The sequence below is a fragment of the Ixodes scapularis genome, unplaced genomic scaffold (genome assembly GCF_016920785.2).
Source record: "Ixodes scapularis isolate PalLabHiFi unplaced genomic scaffold, ASM1692078v2 PGA_scaffold10__122_contigs__length_95168666, whole genome shotgun sequence".
In the NCBI taxonomy this organism is placed as follows: Eukaryota; Metazoa; Arthropoda; class Arachnida; order Ixodida; family Ixodidae; genus Ixodes; species Ixodes scapularis.
Genome location: NW_024609836.1, coordinates 48,643,173 through 48,657,312, shown reverse-complemented (window position 1 = coordinate 48,657,312; position 14,140 = coordinate 48,643,173). Strand labels below are relative to the sequence as shown.

At 48.8% G+C, this 14,140-nt stretch overlaps 1 protein-coding gene across 1 annotated transcript; it reads right to left on the bottom strand.

Annotated features, from left to right (window-relative positions):
- Window positions 1-9,794: 9,794 nt before the first annotated feature.
- Window positions 9,795-11,777, bottom strand: LOC8043912. The gene has a single exon (XM_029991065.3). The coding sequence runs from the start codon at window positions 11,775-11,777 to the stop codon at window positions 9,795-9,797; it is 1,983 nt and encodes a 660-aa protein (XP_029846925.3).
- Window positions 11,778-14,140: the final 2,363 nt, after the last annotated feature.

Sequence of the window (14,140 nt, the reverse complement as noted above, 5' to 3'; positions counted from 1 at the left end):
CTCATCATACTGCTGGGAGACTCGTCGCCCGTTGAGGCAGACCAAGTTCTAGGCTGTATAAACATACACAAAACAAAATTTTCTCTCTTGGTCAGCCAGAAGCCGAAAATAATCGCCTTCGGTTGTAACGAAGATCAGATTTAATAAGAGCGTAAAGGTTAAATGTAGTAACTCTTCATAATTGAAAATATGGTGAATGTAATGTTTCGATTATGGTCATGCAAAAAGATATCAAAATCGGATGTGCGGTTGGATCTCTGTTTTGCTCGGACAGAGTCTGACCGCTCGGACGGCAGATTCACGACCCACGGCGCCTGGCACACGGATTGTGTCAATCATTCCGCTAGTCGCGCACGCTTTTTATATATTTTATATCTTTATATATCTTCCAGAATGATTGTGGATGACCGTGGTCGAAACTTTACGTGCATCATATTTGCAGTCACCGATAGCTTCTCCGACGTATACTTATCCATTTTGTTCCTCGCGACCACCTTTAGGGAATTATTTTCGGCTTCAGGCTGGCCACATTCGGATTTGTTAAGACGCATTGGAACACGCGCAGCCCACTTTCGGTCAATGGCGCCTCCTTGTTTACCTCATATGCTTTTAAAGGAATGGTTAAACTCTCTCTAAATACGGCTCTGGCTATGGCTAAAGTTCACTAAAACCCTGGCTAAGCGGGGGCAAACTACAGCCCAATCAAAAGACCCGAGGCGTCGATTCATGCGCTTACTCATTCAGTTAGAACAACCCAACAATGAGACAAACTCAGTAATCATGACAATCCAGGTCCCGTTTTTCTCTTCAATGGTGAGTCGTGATTGGCTGGACCCGCGACTAGCTAGCCCTTCTTCTAAGCCCGCCGTGGTGGGCTATAGAGTCATGAACTCATAAAAAGGATGGACCCATTGCCACCAACAGGTAAAGAACCGGAGAGTGCGCGAACCCGGAGATGCTCCGGGTTCGCGTGCGCATGCTCAATCTCTACTCAGCGTGACGGCACGAGCTCCCACTTTTGATGACGTGGGCGACCCAAAGCGTCGCGGTATAGTCGGAATTCGGGATTGGCCAAACGCTCACTATAATATCTTTTTTTTTTTTTTTGGTGGATTGATTTGGCTTTTACTAATGGAAATAAGAACGATGTCGGACTGTCCACTTTGACAGTATTAGTTTAAAAATACGATAACTGCAGGCTTACATCGTGCTTTTTGCGCACACCACTCTTGTGGGTCGTAGCCGATGAGTAGCCAGAATCGCAACTTGCGACGTCATGACGAGGCAAATCCTGGTTGTGACGAAACGAACGAAAACCGTAAGAAGACGCCACCGAAACACCTCGGCGCTAATATCGCTTTCGCTAGAAACGCAAAGGTCTCGCTAACGATCTAAGGGTCCCTATCAGTAACTGAGACGTGGCGGGCGTTGCGATCAACTCGTAGCGCTAAAGTCATGTTTCTATACCATTCTCAGTAGCACTCGAATTTGTCAGTTCCAAAAGTAACAGTTAACAGCTTCAACTTTGTTCACCGTGTAACCAAAGCTCGGAAAGTGTTCGCTAATGTCTTCTTTGCGTAACGAAGAACAAAACCGAGCACAGGGCAGAATTCCCAGTGAAGATAACACCGTTCCAATACAGACGTGCCGGAAGGATTCAGAGGCTTCGAATCTCAAAAGCGATTGCGCCACCTCGCGGAGCAGACACATAATTACCCTTCGTGTAGCACCAAGCACACCAACACTTCACAATCTTACACGTGCACCATGTACACGGGCAGGGTGGCGTGATCACGGCGTGGCGACTACACTTAGGTTCATCTTACCATGCACCGCAGCAGACACTGACATGCGATGGCAGTCGATCCAGAGCTCTAAAGATGTCACGTGACTACGAGGCCTCCCGCACTTCGCTACACCCCTCCCGAGGGTCACGTGACACACACTCGGCACGGGATTGGCCACGACGGCTCGTGTAGCCTCCACTGCGCTCCGTGGTAAGGTGAAATGAAGTGTACACCCGATACCATCGATAATGAAGAACCGCCAGTTTCGGTACATCCAGTGGCGTGTTTCATTAAGCAGCACCGCCTTATGTAACTACACGGGTTGCTTTCTTTTATCTTTTTTTTTTTGCCATGTTTGTTACTTTCATACTTTGTGGTACTACTTGTGGTATTTTGGACAAGGATTAATTAGCACTGCGGTGTTCGGTGGCTCCCCCCCCCCCCCCCCACCCCATCTCTTTCTCTCTCTCTCTCTCAGATGCGCCGCCGCACGGCAGTAACCGGTCGTGACGATGGTGCCCCATACCGCGTTCCCATCCTTTACGGCCGCGACTGTAATTAGAAACTTGGCGGCAAAAAGAGATTCATTAAATTGTTGCTTTTCTTTTCTTTTTTTCTAGGGAGAGGAGTAATATTACCTAGAATCCAAGGCCTACGCCTATTCCGTGATTCCAAGTGGGTCCACTCAGCTCCGCCTAGCTCGCGTCAGCGTCGCCGCCAACGCGTCTTGCAGCGCCTCACAACGGGCGAGACGCTAGCACGCAGTTATACCAGACGCACGCGTCTCCCGCTTTGCGGCGTGCAATCGTGGAGGCTCAGCGTTTTTGCAGCTTTCGACGGGTCGGATACCCACTAACAATGACGTCATACGGAGGCCTTGATGCACTTCTAAGGTGATATTGAAGAGAGGCGCTTATGACCCGCTGCATCTTAAAAAAGAAAAAACGATTGCGAGCACGCACGAGCGTATATGCAGACGCTCAGAATGGCATCGTATAGACCAGTGTCCGATATCATATAGCCCCCAGCGATAAAAATGTAAAATATTAATCTCAAACACAAACTCTTGTAAAGAGAGGAGCTGCGCATAAAACATTACTTTTGCTTTTTACAATACTCTTGGCGTCGGTGTTGTTCTCGGGGCTTAATGACTTTGCACTTCTCACGTTCTTGCACTACGTTATGTGCGAAGGTTTCTAAAAAAAAATAAAGAAGTATTGCATAAAGCGCAGCCCCCTCCCCCTTTACTGTGTCATGGCGTTAGCATAAACGAACATGGCCGCGCCCATGGCACAGAGCAGACACTGATAGGTATTATTCCTCCAGCGGACAGCGAAGTTGCGGATCTCCGTGACGTAATAGGTTCATCCGGCCAGAGGACCTGTTGTGACGTAGAGCACCTGCGATAGGTGATTGGTTCGGACGTCTTTGGATGTTTTGCTACTAATTCGCGTTAAGCTGAAACCGATTGTCGCGAGGCCCAGATCACGTTTCTTGTTTTCAGTTGAGATTTCGATCTAAAAAGAAAATGAATCGCCTACTAAAAAAAAAGAAAATAAATACCGAAACCGAAAATGCCATCCACAGACAAAGAGACAAGCGGCTCCTATGCTCGTGTTCGTCCGATCGTTTCCGACATGACGCGCTCGGGTGCTTGTTAACCATGCTGACGCTCTCTATTCTGCGCCGCTATGTCGTCGGGAATTGGGAAATTAATTCAACAGGAAGGCGGGGCACGCATAAATATCGCAAACTCGCGACCCGTTTTGCTGAAGATTTTAGGTGTCCCGGCGACCTTCCGATGAGGCTTCTTTTTCTTTTTTGTCCAATACCAATGTGCTCTTCGTGGCTGGTCGTACAGGGTCATAAATCTCGAAGATGACGACCTTCCAATGAGAGTTAGTCTTGCGCATTTACTTTTTATTGTAAACCAATAAAGTAATTTTTGTCCTCAAATGTTAATACGGAGCGCAAGTTCGTCTGCTTCTTGCACAGGGGTGGCGATGGTGTCAGAATGCCCGGCTCTTATTGGCTGATTGAAAACAATTGTGGGTAGACCTCAAAGCATTGAGGTCTACCCACTATCCTTTCGATCAAAGCCAATCAGAGCGCGGCGTCGTCCTGACGTCATCGCAACACCTGATTAAGAGGCAGACCTCTTGTTCTCCTCAATGTTCCGCCGCTCAGCGAATTCTATCCACTATTAGTTTTTTTGTGTATTTTTTAGACGTTTACTCGCTTCTTGCACAAATGACTGTGTAGGCGTTATGGCATTTTGATATTTGGTCTTTTTTTGTTTTCTGCAACGTGGCATTGAGGTGTTGTTCTTTTGTTTTCTTTTTCTTTGCTTCTCCGTTCACCTACCAGTTCTTGACTATTCGGAAAGAACAGACCATGGCACCCTAAAGCCGCGATCACACTGCAAATACATCATACGGTATACAGACTGCAAACACTGTCTGAGGCGCGTTTCCTGCTTGTACGATGGCCCCGTCATATCGGTCATACGAAAACTTTCCACACATGTTCCAAGTATATATATGCTTCAAAATTGTTTCCAACATGCTCGAGTCATGTCCGCAGATAATTTTGTCAGGTTGTCTGCACCGAACACCCCATTCTTTGTACGATGGATTCGATTTTATGTATCGATATAGTCACAAATCTAATGTCAAATTAAAGGATTGCTTTAGAGCGCAGCTCTTAGGCACCTGATTCCGGCTTGAGCGGCGTCGGTATCAGCGCCGGCTTCGCCGTCGGCGTCACCGCGCGGTGCATTATGGGAAACGTCCCATAATGCACTGCGGTGACGCGCGCGTTGTATTATGGGACGTTTTCCATAATGCCCCACGCGGGACGAAGGAGGAGGGAGGAGGAAGGGGAGGATGGAGGAAGAGGGAAGAGTAGGAGGAAAAAAGGGGAGGAGGCCCCCTCTTCCTCCTCCTCCCTTTTCCTCACGGAGCACGGGAGGGAGAGGATGAGAGGGTACGGATGAGGAGGAGGGGCATACCGTCCCCTCCGTACTCTCCCCTCCTCCTCCTGAAGAGCTGCGCTCTAATTCCGCATTACAGGGAGCTGTAAACGTCATGGACGACGGGACATTTTATATTAGAAACTGTGGTCTATTAAAAGCTGAATAATACACTATCAACTAAAAATAATTTTATGTTTAGTTGTTAGCCTATTATTTAACTTTTAATAGACCACAGTTTCTAACATAAAAACGTCCCGTCGTCCACGATCACTTACGTAAACGGTCGGTTGGTAATAATGAAGCAAAAAAGTAAGCAGCGAACTGTGAAAATAGTATATATTTTAAAATCACGAATAAAGTTTAAAATGGTATTATTTTATTGTGTTATCAAAACGGCATCACGCGAACTAATGAAAATGTTGAGACATTAAATTACAAAGCATTCTTCGATATTAGATCTTCAAGAACTTCCGTTTCGTTATGTTACACGTGAGGAATGTTATTAGGACTCAAACGTTTCCCATAAAGTCATGGCAGGTTGCATTTTGCGATGATACAGATGGCGACACGTGTTCAAGAATAGCTTGATTTGCAATTGTCGTCATGTGCCACTTGGAACGCAACCTGAGAAACAGAAATGGCACCACACGTGTTGGCGTCAGATGCCTGGATGCCTGCAGTGAGCTGGACTGACATGTGAAAACAACAAGCTCGATGCTCCGAGTACATCACAGCTGATTTTGCATGCCTATCACTATGCATCGGTATGCCCGAATGAAATTGGCACCGTCAAAGAGACTCAGGCGGATGCGATTCCTCCATGTTTGCAAAGTCAATTGTTTTCTTATCTATTGTTAAACTTATTTTCGAAATCAAACTATGGCTTGTGGAAACGCTACTATATTTTGTTTCGTAGCCGTCTTGGTATCTTTTAACCGGAAATAATATTTTAAAAAATCTGTGTCTGACACAAAGTGCTGTCCATACGAGTCTTCACTGGCGGGTTTTAATCCCGTCTGAGTGCCCGCACTCTGACGGAAACCTATGCGGAGGGCAAGTTCGTCTGCTTCTTGCGCAGAGGGTAGCGGTGACGTCAGAACGCCGAGCCCTGATTGGCTGATCGCGACCCCCTATCTGAGCGTCGTCTGCTCCTTTGCAACGTCGTCTGCTCGCAACGTCGTCTGCGTCTGTCTCACCTTTCCTGCGACTTTCGGAAGCGCAGAGGCCGATTCACGAAACGTTATTACGCCAAAAATGTGCGTGAGACAAAACTTAAAAACAAATTCGTATTCACGAAACAAAATTTTCGTAAGTTTTGCGCAGGTTACGACGAAATCCTACGGCAGCTCCTAAGCTGTCTTACGCACTTCTTACGATCAAATCAGCATGGCCGACAGCGTCGCGGTTGCGACGACCCACGGACGTTTATATTTCTACCTGCGCTTCTGACGCGTCCCGACTTCAACCAGCAAGAAAAAAATTAAGAAGTACTTGAAACAGACCACGACGAACAAGAACGCTGGATCCACAAACACCCGGGAAAAGCTGCAACGGCCACGATCCCACCGAACGCGACCAAAGGAGCTGGGCAGTTAAGCCTAGCAGGCACTCCGCGACTCGGCGACCGTCTGCCCATGACCGGCTGGCGTGCTGAATGGAATATGCCCGCGCGACCCTTGTGAACCCTTCCGGTATTATACTTTGATCGCTGACCTCAATTTTAGATTAAGAGGTCAATTTCTTCCTCTTGTTATCTCCTTGCTTCCCGAGGCGACGGTGACTCTCGCCGGTGAAAAAGCGGTGAATCTCCGACAGACGCAGGAAAGGTAAAGCAGCCATCGCTTTGACTAGCAGACGTAAAGCAGACGACGTTAACTGCGCCAACCCGCCGACGCCGTTAAAGAGTGAGGGGTCTCGCCGCACACGAATGGAGGGAAAAAGTATTTGGGAGGGAACTTGCGGACACTAACACGCTCGCTCTCGGTTCTAAGCAAAAAAACCTCGGCGCCCCGGGACACCTCGCCAGTGAGTCCTTTGACTTCCCTCCTTGATGCGCGTCTGCTAGTTGTTAGACAAAAACAACGTACCGCTCGAGTTATTTCGCTCCGAAAGTCGCAGGAAAGGCAAGACAGACGCAGACGATGCTGCGAGCAGACGACGTTGCAAAGGAGCAGACGACGCTCAGATAGGGGGTCGGGGTCAGCCAATCAGGGCTCGGTGTTCTGTGTTCACCACTACTTCCTTTCTCATGCGCAGAAGACGAAAATGAGAGCACTTACCAGGCGTATTGCTGAGAAGGCGCCCTGCAATCAAAATTTCGGTTGCACGACAAAACATCTCCAGTTAATCAAGAAAGTAAGACGCAGTTTTTTTGCTTGGGCGTGCGGGATATCCTTCGTTGGTTTGACCCACAGTGGAAGAAACATTCTTCCATCGTGGTTGGACCCAAAGTTTTGAATTTTGACTTCGTCTCACACTTTCACGGGAAACTTGTGGGCACTTGAGCATAGCAAAAACTACAAGAGTGGTGGTTCCGGGCCTGCCGAGCGGTGGCCATCAGTTCGTCGAACGACGTCTCGACGAAAGATTGTTTTGTATACTACGACGTTCTATCGACTGTTCGTTTCATTGAAAAGTTCCCGCTATCGTTTCATCGACGCACCTTACGACGTTTCGTCAGAGCGTCTGATCCGTACACATCGCCTCTATCGCCGGCATTCGGATGGGCCTATAGCTGGCCGAACCCTTGGCAGTTACGATGAACACTGGCGCAAGCTCGGGCCTGTGATTGTATTAAAGTTTCCCCGAGCGAAGTGAGGGGTTTCCGAGCTTAGCGTTGGAGTGTTAGGAGGCCCAGGATTAGGGCTTGCGAATTTATTTTTGCTCTATCGGAGCCGCCTGAGTGAGTTTGCTTTAGTCCCAGTATCCTTCCAGCAAACCAGCTTTAGTTCCAGTATCCTTCCAGCAAACAAAATGAAGCCAGTAATTCAAGCTAATTCACTTAGCAAAAAATGTTACGTTGTTGATGAAACGTCGAAATTGCATGTGTTATCAAAACAGTTTCGATAAAACATCCCTGTGTCGACGAAACGTGTGTCCGTAAAATATGTCAATGAAACGTGCGTTGAAACGTGTGTACATGAAAAGCTGTCATCGAAGCGTGTTTCGACGAAACAATATGGGCCCCTGCACGCCGAGTACACGCTTTTGTGCGGTAAAAGTGTTTTCAAGGCAGCATGCTAGCGCGTGTAGTTTTTGGCTTCGCTCACACTTATGGTGCAACGGAGCTTTGGACGTGATATATGAAACAAAAATGTTCCGGTGTACCTTTGTAAGCAGACGTCAGCTTCTGTAACATAACGCGACGTAAGCAGACAATACCGCGTGAACTGGCTTTACCGTGTTTCGCGTACCGTACCGCCGGAACCTTTGAAGAATGCTTTTAAGCACGCGCCCAATTGATATTGTCATCACTTCAAAGGCTCCGACAGTATGGTAATTGGAACACTTTAGGATTTGCTAAAAGCCTCTGTTATTTGACATTACGTATCCACCCCCTGATTATTCTTTTTACAAAGCTGGTTGGTCCGTACAAATCACCGAATATTGCTACAATCCTTAAACTCTCTGACAGCTATCAGTAACAAAAATAATAATTGATTGGTTGCAGTCATTTAAACTGTCCCCGCACCCAGTGCTAAATGCAATTTGAATTATTTAGTGGCGTGGGTAATTCTTTAACATTGAATTTATTTTTGTTATGTTTTAAGCACTAGACTTTTGTGAAAGTCCTACTACGTGTTTACCAAACTGAATATTTTAAACAGCTACGACTAATTTTGTTGCGTTTTCAAACCTCACGGTTAAAATAAAAACCCCAGCGCCCAAAATTGAGACATATCTGCCTAAAGGAAAACGGTTTATTTGTTTTTACTTCTTAAGGTATGTAGCTCCTCAAGCTAGCATCCCGGAATGTCACGTCTATTACGTCATCGCGTTTTTTTTTTTTTTTTTTGTACTTGTTTTGTGGAAATTTATAAAGCGCTAAACTATATGCACGACAAAACGTCCTACCAGTCATAGGAATCTGATCACGTTGCAATATGCGTAATTGAATTCCAAATTCCCTGGTTGGTAAATTCGAACCACCAATCTCAATTTTTCAACGTGCCAGTTCTATAGTCGCGCAGGTGCCTCGCCATTAGATTCCCTCTTTTCTTATTTTGTTCTTCTTTTTAATGGCAACAAACTTTGTCTGACTGACTGAGTGTCCCATTTGCCCGGGAACTGGCGCAGCCGCGCCGCGTTCCACAGAACGCTCGCGCATGGAAAAACAAGAGAACGGCCAGGGACCCAAGCAGCACACATGGTCCCCCGGATATCCTTATGATGTCCCGACGTTCCAAGGATGTGCTGTGGATTTGTATAGGACACCTGTGCTGCTAGGGGATGCCAATTTCAGGAGAAAACAAAAATACTGCACTCTATTGAAGCGCCACCACACACGATTTATTGCGCTCCTGCAAAGGTCTTGAAGACGATCTCATCGAGGTCTGTTGGTTCAGAGTCACACTAACCAAGGGTGGGGTCCCACCTTAATAACATCTGTCTTGTTAATAACTGAAGACTTAATTTACTTCATGTTGCATTATAACTAAATATTGTTGCGCATTTACTTTTTTGCTTATTCTTCATGCTAACTAGATTCAAAATCACCATGCGTAGATTAGCTGTGTTGTCAAGACCATTGTTTGAATATAAATGGGGCTTCTCAAGCGAAGCTTAAAAAAGAAACCGGTAGCTAATTAGGACCATTTTATTACCAACTTTCGTTACACTCGCGAAAAAAAAAAAAAAACGCTGCATCAAGGACTGCTACAGACTTTCCAGTTCTTCACCGGAGCTCCCTCCAAAACATACTTTTCAGGATGATTTCGCGTCGCTTCCCTCCCCAGATCGATGTACGCACTTTAACCGCTGCCCTAGCCGGAAAAGTCATCTGGCCTTTCTGTAAGACTTCCCTAACTTTTCCGTCAGATGGCGTGAGAAACTTGCTGCACAATGAAGGCCGCCACCACTCCGGCGAGCACGCTGAATAAGATGACGTTGAGGGCCAGACAGAGGTTTTCCATTTTGTCCTTACCTGGCGGAAGGGCTTTGCGCGGCAGCAATGGTCTCAGCAGCGGCGTGACCATGTTAGTGTTGCTCGATACAAGGCTCCTGCTCTCCTCACCGGCATTCTCAACGCTAGCAACGTCAGCGCTGGAGCGCGATTGAAAAGAACGGAGACTTGCCCCTTCGGCGGGCGTCCGGATGCAAACCTCGGTAGCCGCCTCTGGGCTACAAGCGAAGTACACCTTCTTCTTTTCCTGACCAAGGGACTGACTGGACTGTCCGTGCTGAATTGGCATTTGCTGAGCTTGTGAATAAGCTTGCTGGTAAGCCTGCTGTTGACGCTGTCGATGGAGAAACTGTTGGTAAGCCTCCTGGTAAGCAGCATACTCCTGCGCGGTTGGCTGGTGCTGAATCATTTGATGCATTGGATGCTGAGCCAGGTGTTGTGTTGGTTGCTGCATATGCTGCTGGATCGGATGCTGCATTGGCTCCTGCACTGGCTGATGAATTGGTTGTTGCAATGGCTGCTGCATTGACTGCTGAATCGGCTGCTGCTGGATGACTTCCTGAACAGGCTTCTGGTGTATCGGCGGATACTCAGCCGTTGGCAAGAGCGCGGCAGCAGGCTCGCCACCCTCTGCCTCGTTCAAGGACGCGGACGATGAAGACGATTCCGAGCTGGATTGTTCCTCCGAGCTCGTTGAAGACGAGGACGAACTCCCTGAAGCTTGTTTAGTGACCTCGGGTAACCTGACAGGTGCGGGAATTGGAGGTGATCCCCCGATTACCGACGATGGTAGCGGGGTGTCCGTACCGGTCTGAGCGTCTCGGACGTACACGTACATGCCAGAGGCGTCTTCTTGGGTCGCGGCCGCCGCAAACTTGGAGCTTGAGTCACCAGAGGACTTGACAATGCCGGTATCACCGCCCTCACGAAAGACGTCGTTGTGGCCAGTCTCCTGGACAACGTGCACAGCGTACTGCTGGCCCTGGTAGGGTAGGTCGTACGCCCAGCGCTGGTTTCCCGGATAACCGGTAGCGGCGGATGTCCACTGCTTGCGGTACTCGGCCTCATCATACGCAAGCTGCTGCTGTTGTTGCTGATGAAGCATGGCAGGCTCTCCTACAAACTGCTCATAGTACTTATTGTCGTGCCGTTTCGGTTTGAACGATGAAGAGCTTGACAGCTTGGCGAAGTAGTCGCCCTTTCTGTACAGCTGCGGGCTGTAGTAGGCATCCACCTGCTGAAGGGGCATCTCCTGCAGACAGATGGCACTTCGAGATGGGTATTGAAGTCCCTCTTGATCCTCCATCAGAAAAAAAGACTGCTTTGGAAGACTGCGGCTCATGCCGTGTGCCATAGAACTGCCCCTGTAGTCTCTGCGGATCTGTCGTCCGGTGTCACCCTTGGCCATAGCGGTTTCCATCGCGTAACCGATCGGATCCTCTCTGGGAAGCGTGGTCGTTCCCATGGACCTCGATATCTCCTTGGGCGCGTGACCGTAGCTCTTGGACTGAGGAGGATACGGACGAGGAAGAGACTCCTGAGGTCCTCCGCTTCCGTAGCCATCAGCGTCGTAATAAGCTTCGACATGGGCGCTCTGATTCTTGGTAGATGAGCGCTTCTTTTCACGGGTGCTAACTTCCGTAGGTATTGCGCCGGCCGAGAACGAGTACGGTTTTTCGTAGGCAGCTCGAATCGCAGTGGTGTCATGGGGGTCGCCAGGGCCGTGCTGGAAGACGTCCTCCTCGAGTGGGCGAGCCGACGGTGATGTTTCGGAGACAGAAGCGCCCTCGCGGTGATGGCCCTGGTTGCTTGCTGTCTGTCCGCCGCTGGCGCTGGTTCCGCCTCCTTGTTCGGTGGCCGAGTCCGGGTCACCGTACCGAACGCCAACATCCATGAGGGAGGCTCCCGGGGGTTACGCTTCCGCTGATGAGTTGTGGCCTAGGGTAGTAATCCCGGGAAAAACAGACAAATGTTCTGGCAGGTTCCGGCTTGACCAGAAACGAACTGCGCGTTCACAGGCTCGTGATACGCGATGCCAGGACGCCTAAGCAGGGCACGCGCTGGCGTCTTTTTCTTCGCTTGCATTTGTGGTCATGCAGCTTTGAAACGGGCCACAAAACGTTTTTGTCGACTTCGCTCGCGTGATGTAACCGCTGATGTCCCGTAATGTAACATACACTTATTTCGTATTTAGCTCAAAGCGGTAACTGTTACAGAAAACACCGAATGATATCGAGGAGCGTTAGTAAAGGTGCGCTAGAATGGGAAGTGTCACGTGTGACAATCCACCTTTTTAGAATATCACCGGTTCGAGATTTTTGGGCAAAGAACGTGCGTGCACACCACGAGCGCTCTCACGAGATCTCGCTTGAAAGGATGCCACGGTCGCTCGTGAATCCATGAAACACGTGTTTTCATGCCAGAAACTCTGGAACTATGATTTCTAAAAAGGTGGATAGGGGGCGTTGGTGGCCGAGTGGGCTAGCGTACACGAGCTCGGAGCACACGGAGCGAAAGCTCGCGCTGCAGAATCCAGGCATCCTGGGGGGCTATGTTGCGCCTTTTGCACTCCCAGGAGACTTGGAAGAGGGAAGTGACGTCAACGACACAGCAAGAGCAGATTGGATGTTGACAGAAGAAAACGAAATCAACACCCAATCTGCGTTTGCTGTGCCGTTGACGTCACTTCCCTCTCCCTAGTCTCCTGGGAGTGCAAAAAGCGCAACATAGCCCCCCAGGGCTCAATCCCCACCCCTTCCCGTTTCGATCTGGATGAGCATCGTACGGCCGTGCGGTCGTGTACCACTACTGCGTGGTGCACGTTAAAGACCCCAGGCTAGCGGTTGTACTGCACTGGCTAAATTGCTCATGTAAAGAGAGTGACTCGTCGCTACTTTGAAATGGCTAACCAACTACACGTTGTATAGATATCCACAATATCCCAACTATTATTAGAGAGTTTTAGTAGACCGTTTTCGCTTTCCCGCTCCGCTCTATGGAAAGCGGAGTCGCCATCGCGCATGCGCGACCCGCTCTGGGATTTGAGCGTGTAGCGTCAGCTCCGCTATCGTCGCCATTTTAAGAAGTACGTTCCACTCTCAGTAAAGGTGCAGTAGATGGTGCTTTTCTGGACAGCGGGTGCTCGCTATTTGAAATCATGCTTGGGAGCGCGCTTGACCGTTATGAACCTCGCTGCACTAAGAAGCTGCGCAGACTTTGCTTGAAAAGGCGTCCCCCAGAAAACGTTTCACGGTGGTCAAGAACCTCTGGCTGCTTCGAGAAATCGCTGGCCGCAATCCTTTCACGGCCCTTGAATGGTGGGAACAGGTGCTGCCTTGTCTAAGCCAGCGGGCTCGATTTTTCTATGCGAGATGACGACGACGACGTTGAGAGGATGACACACCGGGCGACGGCGGTGTCTCAATCTGAGCCCTGGGCCTCGGTTCCTCGGAGGCGGCAGCTTCTACGTCGGCTGGACTACCTTCTTGGAGCATGATTCTTTGACCCCAGTGGACCCCAGTGAGCAATAGCGCCCTTATGTTCCTGGTGCTCCTTCATGCACTGATCGAACGGCGTGGAAGATCCTCATAGCTCGCTGCTCACCCGCCCAACCCGCCTCCACGAAGTCTGGACTTCTACGAATCGGACTGCCAACCTCCCCAATACCAACAACCCATATCGTCGTCATCTTGAACGTATATACTCATCACATTATCATGTTCCCTAGATGCGGCACCGCGGGCCTCGGTGGTACGGGCTGCTGCTTTCCGCGGTGCCGCGGCTCTCCAGAGCCAAAAATTAAAGGTAAAAGACCAAAGACTAAAGCAGTCGGCAAACGGACAGATATTTTGTTTGGTTACTTCAGGCAGCAAGACAGTGAAAATTAGCGAAAGCGAGTGCTCCATTTATATCTCTACTTTTTTTCCCCAATGAAATGAGTCTGTTCTTCTTCGTATGCTTCGGTGTGTGATATGGTGCCTTGGTCTTTATGTACAATGCGCGACACTGTTAGCGGAAGCATTCAATATCCTGTTTTCATTTTTCACCTTAAATTCGAGGGGCTAACATTTGCCTATTGGTGTAGAATAAAGCGCTCGTTTGGGGCACCAATATGAGCGACAAATTTTCAGCTTTTTCAATAGCTGTCAAAGAAATAAAGTGCAAATAAAAGCGATTTTTTTTGTGTTCGTATTAACAGTGAAGCGCAGTGTATGTATCTGCCTTGGGGGGTGACATGAAACCATTTTGCTTGACTAT